Source organism: Typopeltis vanoorti, chromosome 22, assembly GCF_054136105.1.
Source record: "Typopeltis vanoorti isolate ZY-2024b chromosome 22, IOZ_Tvanoo_1.0, whole genome shotgun sequence".
Classification (NCBI taxonomy): Eukaryota; Metazoa; Arthropoda; class Arachnida; order Uropygi; family Thelyphonidae; genus Typopeltis; species Typopeltis vanoorti.
In genome coordinates, this window is record NC_143570.1 from 6,771,701 (window position 1) to 6,791,290 (window position 19,590).

A 19,590-nucleotide genomic window follows, 5' to 3' on the forward strand; every position below is an offset into this window, starting at 1 on the left:
ATTTTACTCAGAGGTTGTTGATCAATTCCTTTTGAAATTCCTTATATGCCCTTTTGTCATGAATTCCCTAGATATATGTAGTTTCACTTGGCATAAATACTTTTTATTTTATTTTTTTTGCTTCATTCAAATTTTATATGACCAGTAAATTTATTAAACTTGTATATGACTAATTTGTTTTCTGTGAGTAGTCTATGGCAATGTTAAAACACTTCTTATTTTCATTTAGGTACCAAGGTGGGCAATATTGGTATTATATGTTTTGGAAAAGAACTTTATAATGAAGCAATACTTTTTCTAGAATCAAGCTGTGCCTGTTTAACCAAATGTCTGCATAGTGAACAGCTGCCAGGCTCACTGAAGAAAACATGTCAGGTAAAAATTTTAGCAATTAGCATAATGAAATTGGCTGTACATTGTTTTAACTATATCATTATTCTCCTGGTAGAACTTATTTGTCCATTCCCTGAATATGATTAAGTATTCCAAATACCAAATTTCAGCAAAACCTGTCCACCTAGAGTCCAGGAGTAGCTCGCTGATGCAGAATGATAATAGTGATTGTGTATTATTAAATTATGCACCTTATCAGGTGGATGGAACGAGATTCCATTTCACTTTTAAAGCATCTAGAGTTGCAATCAATGAAGACACAATTGATTCCTATTCTCTATGAAACCATAAAGTGGATCATGTTTATCTCTATAAGTTTCAACATTTCAAAAATGAATCTTTTTGTCAACTAATCATAGATTCAACTGAAGGATGAGCAGCTTCACTTGAGCAATTCATAGTTACTACTCTAACATCATTGTACAATAGTAACTGAATTGCTGTAATGTTATATAACATTGACAAAACCAGGCAATTTTAACCTAATTGTATGCACAGTACAAAAAATGCTGTCCATATGCTTGTCCAGCAGAAGTGAACAATATTGAGTTATATGGTCAGTATGAGATTAATGCTCTCCAGAGATGCAGGAACTCAATGATTATATCATCACAGAGTACACAATGTGTATGTGCCATTGTCTAATGAGTTGGTTGCATTTATTGTCAGTCAGTACTGATGATGCCTTTTGGTTGGAAAGACCTAGGTTCAAATCCTATCAATCATGTGAAAAACATTTAAAGTCCTTTTCAAATGAAGGTGAGTTCACTGGTCTCACACAAAAATGGCAGGGTGATTTTCTTTATTGGAAACTCAGGTGTTTCATGCCCACAAAATGGAAACTAGCTAGCTTCATAATCTTAGTTGCTTTGGTCATACTTCCACACAGCGTAACAACAGCAGCTTTAATCACTTGTTATGGAACAGCAAGAGCAGGGAAATGTATGGGTGCCATTTGCCTGCAATACTTGTGGTTTCTGTTGGTGTGATTTAGCATTTGCTTTCTCTTGACTGGTGCATTGCATTTATTTTCAGAATTTATTTCTTCCCTCATACTTATTTAGTACAAGGAAGGAAGGAAGAAAGAATAAATTTCATGAAAATAAATTGAAAAATATTTCCTCTTACAAAAGAGGAAAAAAATTAATCTATTAATCATTTCCTATATAAATAAAAGTTTATATAGAGCTTATATATATATATATATATGTGTGTATCCCACTTATATTATCTGGTAGGTCATAATAAAGTAAAATTGATTTCTTTGACCTGATGCAGGTGGCTGAAGTTATGCCAGTTTTATACAAATTATTTATACACAAATTAACAAATTCATTTCTTGGTTGAAAAGCACACTAACTTTAAAACTTTTTTTTCTTTAAACATATATTAGGTCCTTTGTACCTCATGGTTAATTATTAAAATAAATTTTCATCAGTTAGTGCTGTGCATTTACACACATTAAACTGAACAGTTTAGAAAGAAACAGTAACATTTAATTTCTTAGCCAAGCAATAGCATAAATAATTTGTATAAAATTGTCATAACGTGAACAAAATTTGAACTTTTAATTTTATGAAGGAACTTTCTGATGGTAGTCAGCAGTCATGCATGTTAACACATTAATTAATTTGTGAAATCTCATTAAGCACATTGGCAAAAATTTATTTTACTTGTCCACAATATTTGAGGAACTAACAAGTGTATTCAGAGAAAAAGTGAGCAAAATGTTTTTTCCCAAGTTTCCTCATGTATTTTTGAGTAAAAAGTATATTCATTTATATTTACTCTAATTTTATTCCATTCTGCAGTAAATTGTAGCATGGCACAAAACTAAAGATAAAGATTTATGTTATGATAATGAAATTCATGAACTTAATGGATGCATCTGTTATTTTTTCCCATGAACATTAACAGGTGTTACTCATGAGGACTTGCAGTTATTTATGTTCAGGCATATACAAGCACCTGATTTCTTAATCTCCTTTTGATATCACTTGAGTATTATTTAGCTTGGGTATTCCCATCATTTCTCATCTTCCTCTCAAGTGTGGATCAGTAGCTGAGTGATGTGGAACCATATTTGTCTTCTTATTGTGAGATAACAGGGTTACTCTTAAATAAACAGCAGATATTGAGGTGTGACCATGTAGATTTCAGGAATGATACATTGACTATAACAACAATTTAATAAAGATAAATAGTACTACAAATATACATTATGAAAAATTATGGAAACAACTACCGTGTTAGAGTAAAACTTTAGTTTAATATAAAGCAAAATAAACACTCGATGTTTCGACCTTCACATTATGGTCATCATCTGGAATATACACATATATACAAAGAAACAAGCTGCCACTACAATCTACATGGCATGCTAAAGTTACTGACCAACTGTTACAACTACTGGCCTGACCTCTGGTTAAAAAAAAAAAAAAACCTTACTACATCAAAGTAAGAGTCCTATTATTATTATTGTTATCTATTAGGTTACAAAATTAAATTAAGCTGGAGAGTACCATGTTTACAAAAAGAAAAAATTAATAAATAATAAATAAAAATAGAGGATTACTTATATATAAATTACAACCACCTGGTATGGATAGTAGTCAATAAAAGCTGAAAAATTGCTTACAGTTCTAAAGTCAATTGGAAATTGATTGGAAAAGTACTTGCTCATTACTTCATACAAAAACCTGGTATGAACGGAAATTTAAAGAAGCCTGTGAAATTTTGATAAACCATCCTACCCTAATCTTAACAATAATGGTTGCAAAAAAATCCCAAAAATTTGGATGGCACACATTCAGCCCACTTAATTTCCTGCAAACCCTGACTTTAGGACTCTAAGCAACTTTTCAGCTTTTATTGGCCACTATCCATACCAGTTGGTTGTAATTTATAAGTAATCCTCCATTTTTATTTATTACAGTAAACCCTCGATTTAATGGACTAATAGGATCTAAGAGGTGTTCATTAAATCGCGAATTTTTTAAAATAAAAATATCTGTAACATTATACTGCAATTTTATCAATATTAGCACTGTAATAACAAAAAAATTGTTTTACACACAATTTTTTACACAATTTTCAGACTTTTAGATAAGTTAATGTGAAGTTAATGTTCGATGTTGAAATGCTTGATTTGAAAAAACTATTAAGTTTTTTTTTGAACTTTTGAATTCTGCTGTTTTTTTATAATTAACTCCCTAAAATTACAAAAATGTGTGTAATAAAACTGCTACAGAAAGTAACGCCATGCAACAAAAGAACCAATTACAGTGCAATTGGGGGTGATCACATCCTAATCATTCACCGAACATGTTTTATTATGGGTGACTCATTTATGTTGGCTAAATTACTACAGTGTTTTTCCAACATATGATTGCCTATTTGCCAAAATTTGTTAAAAATAACAGGAAATTAACCTGTTAATTAAATTATAAGCAATCTTCGTTAAAAGCATTTTAAAATTAACAGGATGTTAATTTTCACATGTGACATACAGACTGGAAATTTTTTCCGTTAAATTGAGGATTTAATGTATTCATTAATTTTTTCCTTTTTGTAAAAAAACATGGTACTCTTCAGCGGAATGCTTAAGGGTCAAAGCTGTTTAACTGAGAGGAGACCTCCACATAGCCTTTAAAGGAATATGGAGAACTGACCAGGGCTTCTGACCTAATGTCCAATCCTCACCTTCTAGTGGTGCACCCTGTTGGGTATCTACTTGGATACTGAACGAATGAGGATGGGCTGGCAATTTGGGATTTAATCGACCAAATTGTATGCTTATTGGTTAAACCAAAATAAAAAATGATGGTACGACATGACAAAATTTCATGCCGGCTGGGGCATCGCCCGGTTAAACAAGGCCCCCTGTTGTTTTCGCCAGGGAACCAGGGTGAACAGCAAAAAGTCAGCTACTGGAACAAATCTGAAAACAAACCCTAACTCAACATCACCAGAGTTAAAGATCGGTACTATCAACATAAGAAGCCTGAATGGCAAAGAAATGGAGCTAGCTGAGGAATTAGATAAGTACCAGATCGACATAATATGGGTGACTGAAACAAAAAAGACAAAAACTGGTGAGATCTTTCTGAGCAATAAATACAAAATGTTATATTCAGGCAATGACAATCAAGGAAAAGAAGGAGTAGCCATAGTATTCAACACAAAATAAGAGGCTAATCTTCTTGAATGGCAGTCAGTCTCAAGTAGAGTAATGTGGGCAAATATGAGAATGTGGAACTAGACAATGAGACTTATTTGCGCCTATGGTCCCACAGAAGGTTCTACTAAGATAGAAGTGGAGGAATTTTTTAAGACTTTAGAAAAAGCAACTGACACAATGAAAAAGGAAAAGTTGGTCCTTGTTGGGGATCTAAATAGCAGAGTAGGAAATGATTGTGAGACATACAAAAATATTTTGGGAAAATTTGGAGAAAAGAGCAAAGCTAATAATAATGGCAAATATCTGTTGGATTTCTGCTCAGAACATGGACTGGTTATTACTAACACCATGTTCCAAGATAAAAATGTGCACAAATTCGCATGGAGAGAAGAGGCAAGGAATAATTAAAGTCTCATTGACTATGTTATTGTTGATAGTGATGTTTTCTCCCTGGTTCAGCACACCAGTGTACAGAGGATTTGAAATTGGAAGTGATCACTATTTAGTCTTGAGCAGGATAAAATTGAATTTCATATTGAAAAGAATGACATGTAAGAAAGTTTTAAAGTGAATAAAAGTTGAGCAGCTCTCAGATGTGAACTGGACTAAAATACACAAAGATTATTGAAGAAAAAATGAAAGAATTTGAGAACAGGAATCAAACCTTAGAGATTCAGTGGCAAACTCTGAAGAAAACATTGATTGATTCTGCCAGAGAGGCATGTGGTGAGGTTGTGTGCAAGGATAAAAAAATCAGAACTCCCTGGTGGACACAGGAAGTTAAAAAGGCAGTGAAGGAAAAGAAGAAAGCATATCAAAAGTTCCTGTGAAATAAGTCAATTTGTGCTCTTAGAGAATACAGAGACAAATGCAAGAATGGTAAAAACTGTGTAAAACTAGTTAAACAAAAGTCATGGGAGGACTTTGGCAAGAATATAGAAAATAAATATCAAGAAGGTGGCAAAATATTCTGGAGATTGTTGAAGAAGCTTAGGAATGGAGGAAAGAGATGATAAAAGGAGTTAGAGATGATAAAGGTGACATGAAAACAGGAGAAAAAGATATCCTTGAAGTATGGAGTAATTACTTCGAAAAACTGCTAAATGAAACAAGCGGTGATGACAGCACAGTGGTAAAAAATACTGACCAGGCATGCAGTCAGGATTACATATTCATTCCTGAAGTAGAAAAGCCATCAAAGGCTTGAAATGTGGAAAGGCAGCAGAAGTAGATGATATTCGACCAGAAATGCTGAAGTATGGTGGTATAAGAGTCTTACAGTGTCTGCACTGCATAGTTCAGAAAGCCTGACAGAGGGACGAATTCCCGATGATTGGAGTAGAGCTCTCATAGTACCCATATATAAAAAGGGAAATAAAACTGAATGTGAGAATTACAGAGGTATTTCCCTACTTAGTGTTCCTGGCAAGATCTATGCAAGTATACTTGAGAAACGGTTGAGAAGAATTGTGGAAGAAAAGCTTGGTGAAGAACAAGCTGGATTCAGGCCAGACAGAGGCTGTCAGGATCAGATCTTCACTTTACGACAAATAGTCAAGAAAGCATGGGAATATAACAGAGATCTGTATTTAAGCTTTGTCGATTTGGAAAAGGCATATGACAAGGTGCAAAGAGAGAAGCTATTCAATACGCTACAGTTATATGGTGTTGATGGGGCATTATATCAAGCAATACTTAGTCTTTATTTGAGTTGTATGTCAGCAGATAAAATTGAAGGAAGTACAGGAAGATGGTTTAATGTTAAATCTGGTGTGAGACAAGGATGTACATTATGCCCTCTGTTATTCTTTATCTATATGGATCACATTATGAAGGAAAGTGGTATTAAACATGATATCAAAATTGGAGATGTTAATGTCAGCTCTTTGCTTTATGCGGATGATGTTATACTTCTAAATAACTCCGCTACAAGTCTGAAAGATTCCCTGACTAAATTGAATAGCTGTTGTAATAGATATGGTATGAAGGTCAGCAATAAAAAGACAAAGACGTTGAAAATAGGCAGAATCATTGAAAATGTCAACTGTGTTGTGAATGGAGAATCTGTGGAACAAGTGAAACATTTCAGCTACTTAGGCACGATTTTTAGTGAAGATGGTAAATTAAATATAGAAATAGACAACAAAATCAGCAAAGCTGGTATAGTAGGAAGTCAATTGAATAAATTCATATGAAATAAGAGAGAAATTAGTCAGAACACTAAATTAGCTGTATACAAGCCAGTGTTCAAACCAGTTTTAACTTATGGATCTGAGAGCTGGGTCAGAAGTAAAACACTTGACCAAAGACTAGAGACCGCAGATATGAGAGTCCTGAGGAAGATTATAGGCGTGAACAGATGGCAATATCATATTAAAAACGAGGATATTATGAAAGAACTTGACATTATTATCATCCAGGAATGCATTAGCAGTGCTAATCTCAGGTGGTATGGTCACTTAAACAGAATGAGCGAAGTAAGATTAGCAAAACAAGTGTTCTCTGCCAGGTTGGCAGCAAAACGACCCAGAGGAAGACCAAGATATAGGTGGATTGATATGGTACAAAGTGCCTTAAACGATAGAAATATAAGATCTGATAAGGTTGGAGTCTTGACAAGTAACAGACTGATTTGGAGGAAAATTGTAGATAAGTAATGATGTAATTTTTTTCATGTAGTACTATCATATCCTGTACACCCCTTGAGGATACATGGCAGGAATTTGATGATGGTACTCTCCAGCTTAATTTAATTTTGTAACCTAATAGATAACAAAAATAATAACAGGACTCTAGCTTTGATGTAGTAAGGTTTTTTTTTTTTTTCACCAGCGGTCAGGCCAATAGTTGTAACAGTTGGTTGGTAACTTTATCATGCCAAGTAGATTGTTGTGGAGCTTTTTTCTTTGTATATATGTGTATACTCCAGATGATGACCTTAATGTGAAGGTCGAAATGTCCAGTGTTTATTTTGGTTTATATTAAACATAAAATTTTACTCTAAGATGATAGTTGTTTCCATAATTTTTCATAATGTATTCTGATCACCGTGTAAGCATGAAGGAAAAGTACTGCAAATATATTAAATTATTTGACAATAGCTGTCATGTACACATACAGTTTGTTTCCATAATGAAAGCTTATTGTGTGCTTCCTAAGCTCAGTTGGCTATATACAAAGCCCTTTGGTTGGAAAGACCTGGGTTTGAATCCCATCTAGGATGTCTAATTTCACCTTCAACTGAAAGTTGAAACTCATCTGAAACTTTTCAATTGAAGGTAAATTAGCTGGTCTTATACAGAATTAGCAGGGTTTTCCCTCCAAGAAAATCTGGTTTTTCATCCTGCAAACCAGCCAGAAGAATACTCACAGTTTACAGCCATAGTAGACAATGTAGGTAGGCCATCCTATCATAATCAGTATCAGGTTTAATGGTATGTCACTTGGCCATTACAACAAAATAATGGGAAAAGCTTGCCATTGAGCCTGATTCTTATAAACCTAGTATATACTTTATTTTTTATATTGATCCCGCGTACAGACGAGAGGTCATGGAACCTATAAGCACATCAGTGAAGTGTGCAGTGCAGCAGATGAGAACTGAGATTGAGGTTTTTTTTTTTTTTTTTTTTTTTTTTTTTTTTTTTTTTTTTTTTGAAGAGTTACAGATTGTGCTGCTCTGGAAAGAAGTCAATGGACACCATAGTATGAAGAACAAATAGCCATGGTGCCACTGTGATGACTGCAGCAATCCTATGGGGAATACTTTCCACAAGCATATGATAGCGATCGATGAGAATTTTGGACCATTCTTCCTGTAGGCATGTAATGAGGTCCTGGACTTTTGTGGGGCAGAGGACCCTTGACCTCACCCAATGCTCTAATTCATTCCACAGATGTTCAGTAGAGTTGAGATCAGTTTCTGTGGACTCCAGGTAAGTGTGGTGACATTCATATCCACAAACCACACAGTTACAGCAGCAGCAGCCTTATGACACGGTGCATTACCTTGCAAAAGAGACAATGGTCAATTCTGCAAGATAATGCACTGTGTCATAAGGCTGCTCTAATGGATCTCTGTTCATGGAACCACAAACAGAAATCTGAGGCCAAACCAGAAAAACAGGACCATACCATCACACCACTACCTCGAATTTCATAGTTGAGGTTACAGACTCTGGTAAGAAACGTTCACGGGGCATCCACCATACTTACACCTGTCCACTTGCTTGATAGAGGGTGTATGTGATTTGTCACTCAATAACACAGCTTTCCAAGCTTCCACGTCCCATTTACACACTCTTTGCACCACTGAAGATGATGCTGCATGTTGGTTTGGATAATGTGTGCCTTGCATGTTGCGGTCCTACCATGGAAACCCATGTTGTGATCCTTGGTTCTGAATGTTTTTGTGCAGATTCGTGTTCCATGCGATGCCAAGAACTCCACGTTCAAACCTTCAGCCGATGAATGGCAGTTTTTAGTATGTTATCCTTTATGGCATCCTATGGTCATGTTCGGTGAGTGTCCACTGCAGGTAGCACTTACAGTTGACTGACTTTCTGTTCTTCCATCTCAATATGGTTCCACTGATTGTTGACTTGGTCCTTATCAACAATATGCCAAACAGATATGCCTGCAACATGGCATCCTATCACAACACCTCTTTCAGTCCACGTCAGTTCCTTTCTTGCATCAATTTCACCTGGGCATAGTCGCACTGACTTTTGGATCATCTTCCTCCAACTTATACTGGCTACAAACACGTGCCTCGTTACATGGCACAATGCACCTTGTGCGTAGGGGTGTCCATCGACTTCTTTCCAAACAGTGTAATTTATGAAGGAGGCTGTTCTAGAGGAAGTAGATGGAATAAAAGAGGAAGGATAGAAGCAGGTGCAGTGTGTTTGCATTTGCACAGTGGAGATGCTGGGCAGCTGCTGCTGCTCTTGTATTAATAGGTGCAACAGAAAGTGGAGGAATAATGGGCCAATTCACTGGAGCAATCGCCATCAAAGTACATGTAGAATAGACACAGTTCTCTGGACATCAAGGATTTTAAGGGAAGTTTGAGATGCGCTACCCCAAACATGTGAGCAGTATTCTAAATAAAAACAGATTTGAGATTTGTATAGTTAAGAGTTGGTTAGGTGTAAAATAAGCTACTGAATGAAACAGAATGCAAAGTTTCTTGGATGCTAAGGAGGCTATTGATGTGGTATGTTAATTCCAAGAAAGACTGGATGTAAATGTAAATGTTAGTCAAATGTTAGTCAAGCAAAGAGATCTGATCATGTCTGGTGATTAGTGTGTGATTGAATGTAAGGGTAGGTGAGCTGGGATCTTTTTTGTCTGAGAAAAGGGAAGATGTATGTTTTGGTGGCATTGAGCATGATAAGGTTGTCATAGCCATGTTGAAGAATAGTATGTAGATCATACCAGGTTTATAAGAATCATCTGCACATACTGCATACATCCAACGCTAAGAAATAATGTAATCATACTGATTACTTAGCATTGGATATAATGCAGTATATGCTTAGCCACATTTAACCAATAACTTTAGTTTTGTCAAATAGCTTAGAATAATAATTTTAGACATAGGCATAGTGGATACTAGATCCATCATTATTTCAAAGCTGAATGTTTGTAGAAACTATTAAAATTTTGTAAGTTGACCTAAGAACTCATGAGAATGCAATCCTCAGCATTCCTGAGTTGCCTTAGCTTGCACTACTTAAAAGACATGAGTTCTGCCCAAGTGTCCATATATGTGCAAGATAATGCAACTCGGGGATGCTGAAGATTGTATTCTAGTAAGTGTTAAGTCATCTTACAAAACTTTCATAGTTTTTACAAACATTCGGCTTTGAAATAACGATGGATCTAGTATTCACTATGCCTATATAATTTTATGTTGCCACAGCATTTTGGCTCTTTCTTTTAGTAATAACTTTAGACATGCTTAACTCTGATCTCTCATAATCTCTTCCTTTCTTTATGATGAGTGTCAGGGTAGGGTTCTAGGAAGAAGTCTCTGGATAGACATACCTTTTGCAGGAGTCCTTCTGGACTGGAGTTTTAGGAAGAAGCTCTTTTGGACCAGCCTCTGCTGGGTAAGAGCTACTTCCGAATAGGAATCACGGATAGAAACTATCTTTTTTTTTGGCAGGAATGCCTGCTTTTCATTCTGAGCTCCTGAAATAAATTTATATCCTTAATCCATATGCATGAACCTCTACTTTACATATAATCATGATTCGTGACTCATAAGTGGTGCTGCAATCAACCCTTATGAGATATGACTTGGGGAACACGACATGGTAATGATCTATAAGAATTCAGTCACATGAAAAATTTACAAAACATGACACTTGACATCTTCACTTAGTTTCATACAAACCCATTTAATGGCTCTGACAAGGTTTTTAATCCTATCTGCATAGTCTGTTGTGGTTAGTTGTGTTTTTATAGTTGGTTTGGTCTGCCTTTGAATAAAAAAAAGTTCTCAGAAGGGCAAACCCTGCCACCTCCATAGGAGAATAAGGAGAATAGCTAACTCATTTTGTGACAAAAATGTTACAAAGCTTCGTCACTTCCTAGGTAAAATTTAAACCCAGATCTTTTCAAGTAAAGGGCATCATCAGTTACTGACTGAGCTATGAAAGCTCTTAGCTCAGATACATTATATACACATAATGATATAATCAGCTAAGTAGTACCTGATTTGCTTATCCATGATTCTTATGCTCATTCATCGGAATGAACAAATGCTATTAAGAAAAAGATTGTACTTATAAGCGTTTTGAATTATTATTATTTTAGGTTGTAAATACCAAATATCAAAAAAATTGTCAAATTGTTTGTGAATGTCTGAAACTCTCTTTATTTCCCATTGTATTAAGAGATTATCTGAGACAATTTTCATGGCGTCTCTTCTAAATCCATTCTTTACTTCACCTCAGGTATGAAAATTATAAATATATCTTTATTTTCATTGTGTCTAATATTTCTGCAAATGTTGGAACCTTAAAGAAATGTTTCTTCCTCCTTTATGTCAGGATCTATTATGGAAGAAATATGAATATTTGGCCATATGTTTGCGTCGCACTGGATCCTTGGAAAAAGCATTTCAAAAGATAGTAGAAGGTCTAAAGTGTAATGAATCAAAACTTTCTACAGTGCTAAATATGTGGATAAAAACAAAGAAAGAGGCTATTAAATTACATCAGCCGCATCTTCTTTTAAGGTTTGAAACCAATGAAAATCAATCTATTTTAATATATATATTTTTTAAATATTGATCTTGTATGTTCATTATTACAAAAGTATTATTTCAGTGCCTGTAACTCTTACTGTAGCAAAACACCATTACTGGAAGTTAATTCACTCTAGCAAACTGCTAAAGAGTCGCAGCTAAAAATCTCATAGCATTGATTATTCTAAACGAAATTCACTGTATCACACTTTCTACTACTACATTTACTTTGATCCCTCTGAGTTCACGGTAGTGGGAGCTGACTATATGATGCCTAGAAGTTTTCAGTACAGTTATTCATATATTTTTGTTTATACTTTAATTTATTCTTCTAAATTAAATGTTTCATATTTATTATGTAATTACTGGTCTAGTTATTTAAAAGAAAAACTGTAATTGTGTAATAGAAAGTTGTAAAAGATAGAAAGTTTTATTATTATCAGAAACCTCCAAGCAGTCAAGAACTTCTCAAGGGGAGGCTGTATATCACCCACACCAGCTGTCTTGTCAGGAAAAGGTTTTCTTGAATTCATCTGCACTCACACCTCCAAAGACAAGCCATTCTACCTCTTTTTTTGACTACATTCATTTATTCTCAACTTCTTGTATCTTGTATAGCAGTTACCAATCTACTATTGTCATCACCTAGCATCAGATTCCCATAATCATTATTTCTTTTATTTGCCACATATTGAAAGAACTCGGTAGGATTTTTCTTGACTGATTGACTAATTTCTGTTCATTACTGTACTTTTGCTGTCTTTACAAACCGAGCCTGCTCTTTATACTTTTCATGCAACCAATATTATCTTGTGTTGACTTCATAGTACCTTCTACTTTCAGATTTCATGCTTAATCCTTTCACTCATCCATGTTACTCCTTATTTAGCCTTTTAATCTTTCAAATATATTCAGATTTTGCTGCTGTTAAACATCTCTTGATCATTGTCCAAGCAGCAGCTTCCATTTGACTCCTAAGTTTTTCATATTCATCAACCTTATAGTTCCACATATCTTTTTTCCTCACTGAAGTTTTCATATGATCATGAAATGATCTCAAGTGATCATTTCATGGTCATTTCTCACCAACTGGTGGAAGATTAGACACTCCATTTGAGTTACATCCTCTGATTATATGATCAGATCTAAGACTAAATCCTCTTGTGCCCTCTGTTACATGTTTCCTAATATAATTCTCCCTTAAGAACTTGAGAATTCATTTTTCTTATTCCAGATGCCATCCCTCTGTTCCAGTCTATATTATGATAATTAAAATCACTCATGATCATCCTTCTCTTGCTTACTAAGCCAATTTGCCTATACATTTCTTTGTCTGCACCCTTTACGTTCTCCCAATGTACAGCAAAATCCAACTAAATATCTCATCTTATCAACCTCTACTTCCTGAATATTTATAATTATTTCCTCCTAATATTTGTTGCTTTGGTATTTTTTTGTAAAGTAAGTTTACATCAGTTTGAATGAAAGCATAGTATTTGAATCAATCTTGGACAGTTTTTTGTAAAGTAAAATTTATAATTCACTTTTAGTTTTAATCAGTGAGATTTTGGCAGTACTATCTGGAAATATTAATTTCCAGCTGTTATGCTAGATAGCTAGGAGATTCTAAAAGTTACTGAAACTCAAAGCTGATTGTATTCTGGAATACAGATACCTCATTCTTTGAATGATAGGCTAAAGTTGAATCGCAAACTATTCCCAATATTACATGTCTGAGATTTTCCACAATCTCTTTCCAAGATTACCAATCAGCAGTTCCTAAACTGTGATCACTAATGATAAGTTTAAATACATGTTCAAGATCACCACTAGCCCATATGACATCTTTGTGTGAATTAGAAAAAGGCACAGCTTCAACTAATTTTTTTTTTTTACATTACTATATTATTTATTTCTCAGTAATTAAAATTAATTTAGTTTCTATATAAATTATACGCATCAAATCTTCTTCTTCTACTACGCGTTATTCCCATGCAGGGTCTGCGTGTTACTTTAGATGCGACTTCTTGTTAGTATTGCTCCCAACTGACCCGTCGCATTGTCTGCCACTGGGGAGGGGATATATATTTTTGACTGTAGAGGCATATGTTCATGGGGCTGGTTTGCCTGTTTGCGGGATGAAAAATGCCAGATAAACTGGCGGAAAAAACCCTACTGCCCGCGCCCAGGACCAGCTAACTTGGCTATGCCTGAGGAAGATCCTCAAATTCCTCATGTCTACAACGGGAATCGAACCTGGGACACTCCTTCCCCAGGCATATGGTTGCGAAGCGCAAAGCCACTAGGCTAACCGCGTGGACAAATTATACACATCAAATAATATTCAATTATTTGATGTGTATAATTTATATAGCAACTATATTAAAAAGAATAGAAAATTCAAATTTTTAATTAGAATAATTAGAAAAATTCAGTTACTAAGATATAAAAATTTGTCGTAAAATACACATATCAGCTACTGAATTAGAAACCTTTATGCAGATGTACGTAAACATCACTTACACAGCATATATACAAAATACCTGGTCACATGCATCATCACTTGTTCTAGGCAGATATTTAAGAATGCTGCTGCTGATCAGTAATCATCAGTAGTGTTGATCACAATAGGAAAAACAAAGTATCTTTCACAGTTTGATAAATGGCTTATTGTGGATACCCATCTGATTGGAGCCACAATTTTGAAAACAGCAGAGCTGAATTGTTTTTCAAAAGGTGAGATATTCCAGGTGTTTAATCAGTGGAAATTAACTCATATTGCTTGTCTGATTACTGTGGTCCTAAGACTGTCAGGGATTAGATTACTGTTGTCTTAGAAGGCTTGTATACGCACAAACAGAATTTTACGGGACTCAACTGCTGAGTCCCGTGAAGCAGTATGAAGCAAGCGGGAACCCCATGAAGCACTAAACCCAGTTTGCCTTGTAAATACAACTCAATTCTGGAAGGTGATGTCATGGTGTGGGCAGTGCTCTGTTGGTACAGAATGGTCCCCTGATATTGCTGGAAGGTCAGATGTTCTCTAAGGGAATATCTGAACATTGTTGTCAATCAAGTCCATCCTGCACTGTTGACTTTTTATCCATCAGGTAACAGTTGTTTCATGGACAATAGTACTATTGTCCATTGTGCAAGAATTGTTCAGCATGACAGTGACTTCTACCATCTTACCTGGCCACTACAAAGCCCAGATCTGAACCTCATTGAGAAGGTGTGGGACATGTTAGAAAAACAGATCCAGGAACACAGTCCTCTTGAGCCAGTTAAAGGACTCTGGTGAATTCCTGGTATGTTATAAACATAGGTGCAAACACCGTGTGAAATCTATGCCAAACCACCTATGTGCTGTAATTCGAGCTTAAAGGAGATCCAACATGGTATTAAATAAAAGTTTCTAATTCAGTGGCCAGTATGCATAATTGCACATATTGCTTTCATCCAAAATGAAATTCTTTATGATCGTTTCAATATTTACTTGCTCCATTATTTTGTTTTCTATAGAAATGGTAATTTCTATATTTAACAAACTTTCTTGTGGCATTTTTATCATCATCAAATTCCTGCCATGTACCCTCAAGGGGTGTACAGGATATGACAGTACTACATGAAAAAATTACATCATTACTAACTTCCTATCTACAATTTTCCTCCAAATCAGTCTGTTACTTGTCAAGACTCCAACATTATCAGATCTTATATTTCTATCGTCTAAGGCATTTTGTACCGTATCAATCCACCTATATCTTGGTCTTCCTCTGGGTCGTTTTCCTGCTAACCTGGCAGAGAACACTTGTTTTGCTAATCTTTCCTCTCCCATTCTATTTAAGTGACCATACCACCTGAGATTAGCTCTGCTAATGCATTCCTGGATGCTGACAATGTCAAGTTCTTTCCTAATATCCTCACTTTTAATATGATATTGCCATTGATGCCATCTGTTCACGCCTCTAATCTTTCTCAGGACTCTCATATCTGCGGTCTCTAGTCTTTGGTCAAGTGTTTTACTTCTGACCCAGCTCTCAGATCCATAAGTTAAAACTGGTTTGAACACTGTCTTGTATACAGATAATTTAGTGTTCCAACTAATTTCTCTCTTATTCCATATGAATTTATTCAATTGACTTCCCACCATACCAGCTTTGCTGATTCTGTTGTCTGTTTCTATATTTAATTTACCATCTTCAGTAAAAATTGTGCCTAAGTAGCTGAAATGTTTTACTTGTTCCACAGGTTCTCCATTCACAACACAGTTGATATTTTCAATGATTCTGCCTATTTTCATTGTCTTTGTCTGTTTTATTGCTGACCTTCATACCATATCTATTACAACAGCTTTTCAATTTAGTCAGGGAATCTTTCAGACTTGTAGCGGAGTTATTTAGAAGTATAACATCATCCGCATAAAGCAAAGAGCTGACATTAACATCTCCAATTTTGATATGAGGTTTAATACCACTTTCCTTCATAATGTGATCCATATAGATAATGAATAACAGAGGGGATAATGTACATCCCTGTCTCACACCAGATTTAACATTAAACCATCTTCTTGTTCTTCCTTCAATTCTAACTGCTGACTTACAACTCAAATAAAGACTAAGTATTGCTTGATATAATGCCCCATTGACACCATATAACTGCAGAGTATTGAATAGCTTCTCTCTTGGCACCTTGTCATATGCCTTTTCTAAATCGACAAAACTTAAATACAGATCTTTGTTATATTCCCATGCTTTCTCGGCTATTTGTCGTAAAGTGAAGATCTGATCCTGACAGCCTCTATTTGGCCTGAATCCAGATTGTTCTTCACCAAGCTTTTCTTCCACAATTCTTCTCAACCGTTTCTCAAGTATACTTGCATAGATCTTGCCAGGAACACTCAGTAGGGAAATACCTCTGTAATTCTCACATTCAGTTTTATTTCCCTTTTTATATATGGGTACTATGAGAACTCTACTCCAATCATTGGGAATTCATCCCTCTGTCCAGGCTTTCTGACCTATGCAGTGCAGCCACTGTAGGACTTTTATACCACCATACTTCAGCATTTTTGGTCGAATATCATCTACTCTTGCTGCCTTTCCACATTTCAAGCCTTTGATGGCTTTTTCTACTTCAAGTATGGATATGTATTCCTGACTGCATGCCTGGTCAGTGTTTTTTATCACTATGCTGTCATCACTGCTTGTTTCATTTAGCAGTTTTTCAAAGTAATTACTCCATACTTCAAGGATATCTTTTTCTTCTGTTTTCATGTCACCTTTATCATCTCTAACTCCTTTTACAGCACTCTTTCCTCCATTCCTAAGCTTCTTCAACAACCTCCAGAATATTTTGCCACCTTCTTGATATTTATTTTCTATATTCTTGCCAAAGTCCTCCCATGACTTTTGTTTAGCTAGTTTTACACACTGTTTAGCTTTCTTACATTTGTCTCTGTATTCTGTAAGAGTAAAAGCTGACTTATTTGCCAAGAACTTTTGATATGCTTTCTTCTTTTCCTTCGCTGCCTCTTTAACTTTCTGTGTCCACCATGGAGTTCTGATTTTTCTATCCTTGCACACAACCTCACCACATGCCACTCTGGCAGAATCAATCAATGTTTTCTTCAGAGTTTGCCACTGAATCTCCAAGGTTTGATTCCTGTTCTCAAACTCTTTCATTTTCTTTTCAATAATCTTTCTGTATTTTAGTCTACAGTTCACATCTGAGAGCTGCTCAACTTTTATTCGCTTTAAAACTTTCTTACATGTTATTCTTTTCAATATGAAATTCAATTTTATCCTGCTCAAGACTAAATAGTGATCACTTCCAATTTCAAATCCTCTGTACACTCTGGTGTCCTGCGCCATGGAGAAAACATCACTATCAACAATAACATAGTCAATGAGACTTTTCTTATTCCTAGCCTCTTCTCTCCATGTGAATTTGTGCACATTTTTATGTTGGAACATGGTGTTAGTAATAACCAGTCCATGTTCTGAGCAGAAATCCAACAGATATTTGCCATTATTATTAGATATATGCTCTTTTCTCCAAATTTTCCCAAAATTTTTTGTATTTCTCACAATCATTTCCTACTCTGCTATTTAGATCCCCAACAAGGGCCAATTTTTCATTGTGTCAGTTGCTTTTTCTAAAGCTTCAAAAAATTCCTCCACTTCTACCTTAGTAGAACCTTCTGTGGGATCTTCTGTGGTATTTTTAATAAATTTTAATTTTGAGAAGGTATGTTCTCCATTGGTGACTAGGATTGGCAATGTAAATATATCATGAGAATATATTTACATTGCCAATACCTATAAAAGTATTCAGAATTATATTTGGTAAATTGTTGTTGCAAATATATTGAACATTTTAGTTCCTCATATAATTATTAGAAACGTGTTTTCACAAGAAAAGAATAATAAATAATTATTGCAAATATTTCAACAGGCCATTGTCAGTGTATAAGCACAATCGTAGGAAAAAGCTAGAACAAGGAATGATGATAATTCCTTTTCCACAGATCTGTGCCATGTGCTGGCATGTCACCATATGGGTGGGTGGTTACAAACTAAGATAAGATTACAGATAAAACTTAAATTAACTTGAAATACATTAAATGACATGATGGGGAAAACAGGATGGGGAGGGTCACTTGCTTGCAATTTATGAAGTTGGGGCTTTCCCAAATCTCAGGGATGGATAGACATTCATTTTAATTTAAGTTTGGGCAGAGTAGAAGTGCTAGAGCACTCTTTTTAACAGCTGCTCAAACTTTAACTGGCACAGGCATTCTATTTGAGCCAAATCCATCAGTCTCATTATCTATATATATATTACAGGAATTTGCACTGAATTTGCATGACTTGCACTGCAAATGTAGATACACATTCTTTAAAATATACCACAGAATTCATTTTGTTAGCATTTTCATGTTTCTACTATATTTTATATACATATGTATCAACTATAGAAATTTCAAAATTTATGGTAGTTTACTTTATCAGAAAAATTTTAATGTTGAATGTTTTCTAAAGCTTTGTTTAAATCTTTGTCTTTAATACTCCCAAATATTATTGAAGTAGATAAACCTACCTTTGGTGCAATACTGAACATTTGTTTTTTGGTTATTTTTTCATAAATTGGACCAGTGAACAGTTATTCCATTTACATCTAGCTTCCATGTTGTCAATACATTTTCAATATCCCAAGTTGCTCTTTCTATACTACACTACACTGGCATTGTCTATGCCATGTTTATCATGCAGAGTTTTTGAAGTTGGCCACATATCTTGCAAATTTTCTATTATTAAGTATGGAAATTCCTATTTTGGACACGCCAAATAGTATAACTATATCAGCATTTGGCATGCACCTTCTCTACCTGTTTAGTTTCTAATGGTTTTAATTAGGGTTTCTTAGTCTTGGCTATTTTTATGTTCCTGGGACACCTTACATTTTTTTCAACTCCCAGGAATTCCTGGGACTATATCATTTCATTCATAAAAATTATTTTAAAAATATATTTATTATATTCCAATGCATTTCATTGGCATTTTTTTTTATGTTATTGCCATTAATACATTTATGCTTTAAAATAAAGATGCAAAGAAGTTTTAAAAGAGGTAAACCGTGAGTAGACATATCGGTACACAATAAATAACGGAAAAAAAACTCTACTTCATTCTCCTAATTTAAACAGATCCGACGGCTTATGTCTATCCCCTTTATGGGAAATAGTACTTTACAAATC

The 19,590-nt window shown here is 34.9% G+C and overlaps 1 protein-coding gene across 1 annotated transcript in view; it reads left to right on the forward strand.

Moving 5' to 3' along the window:
* Positions 1 to 19,590, forward strand: part of Sse (extra spindle pole bodies like 1, separase) — a 505,458-nt gene that overhangs the window by 148,202 nt on the left and 337,666 nt on the right. Inside the window, exons 5-6 of the mRNA XM_090412041.1 lie at positions 230 to 375; positions 11,635 to 11,822. Coding sequence (XP_090268167.1) covers positions 230 to 375; positions 11,635 to 11,822 — 334 coding nt within the window. The remainder of the gene's footprint in view (positions 1 to 229; positions 376 to 11,634; positions 11,823 to 19,590) is intronic.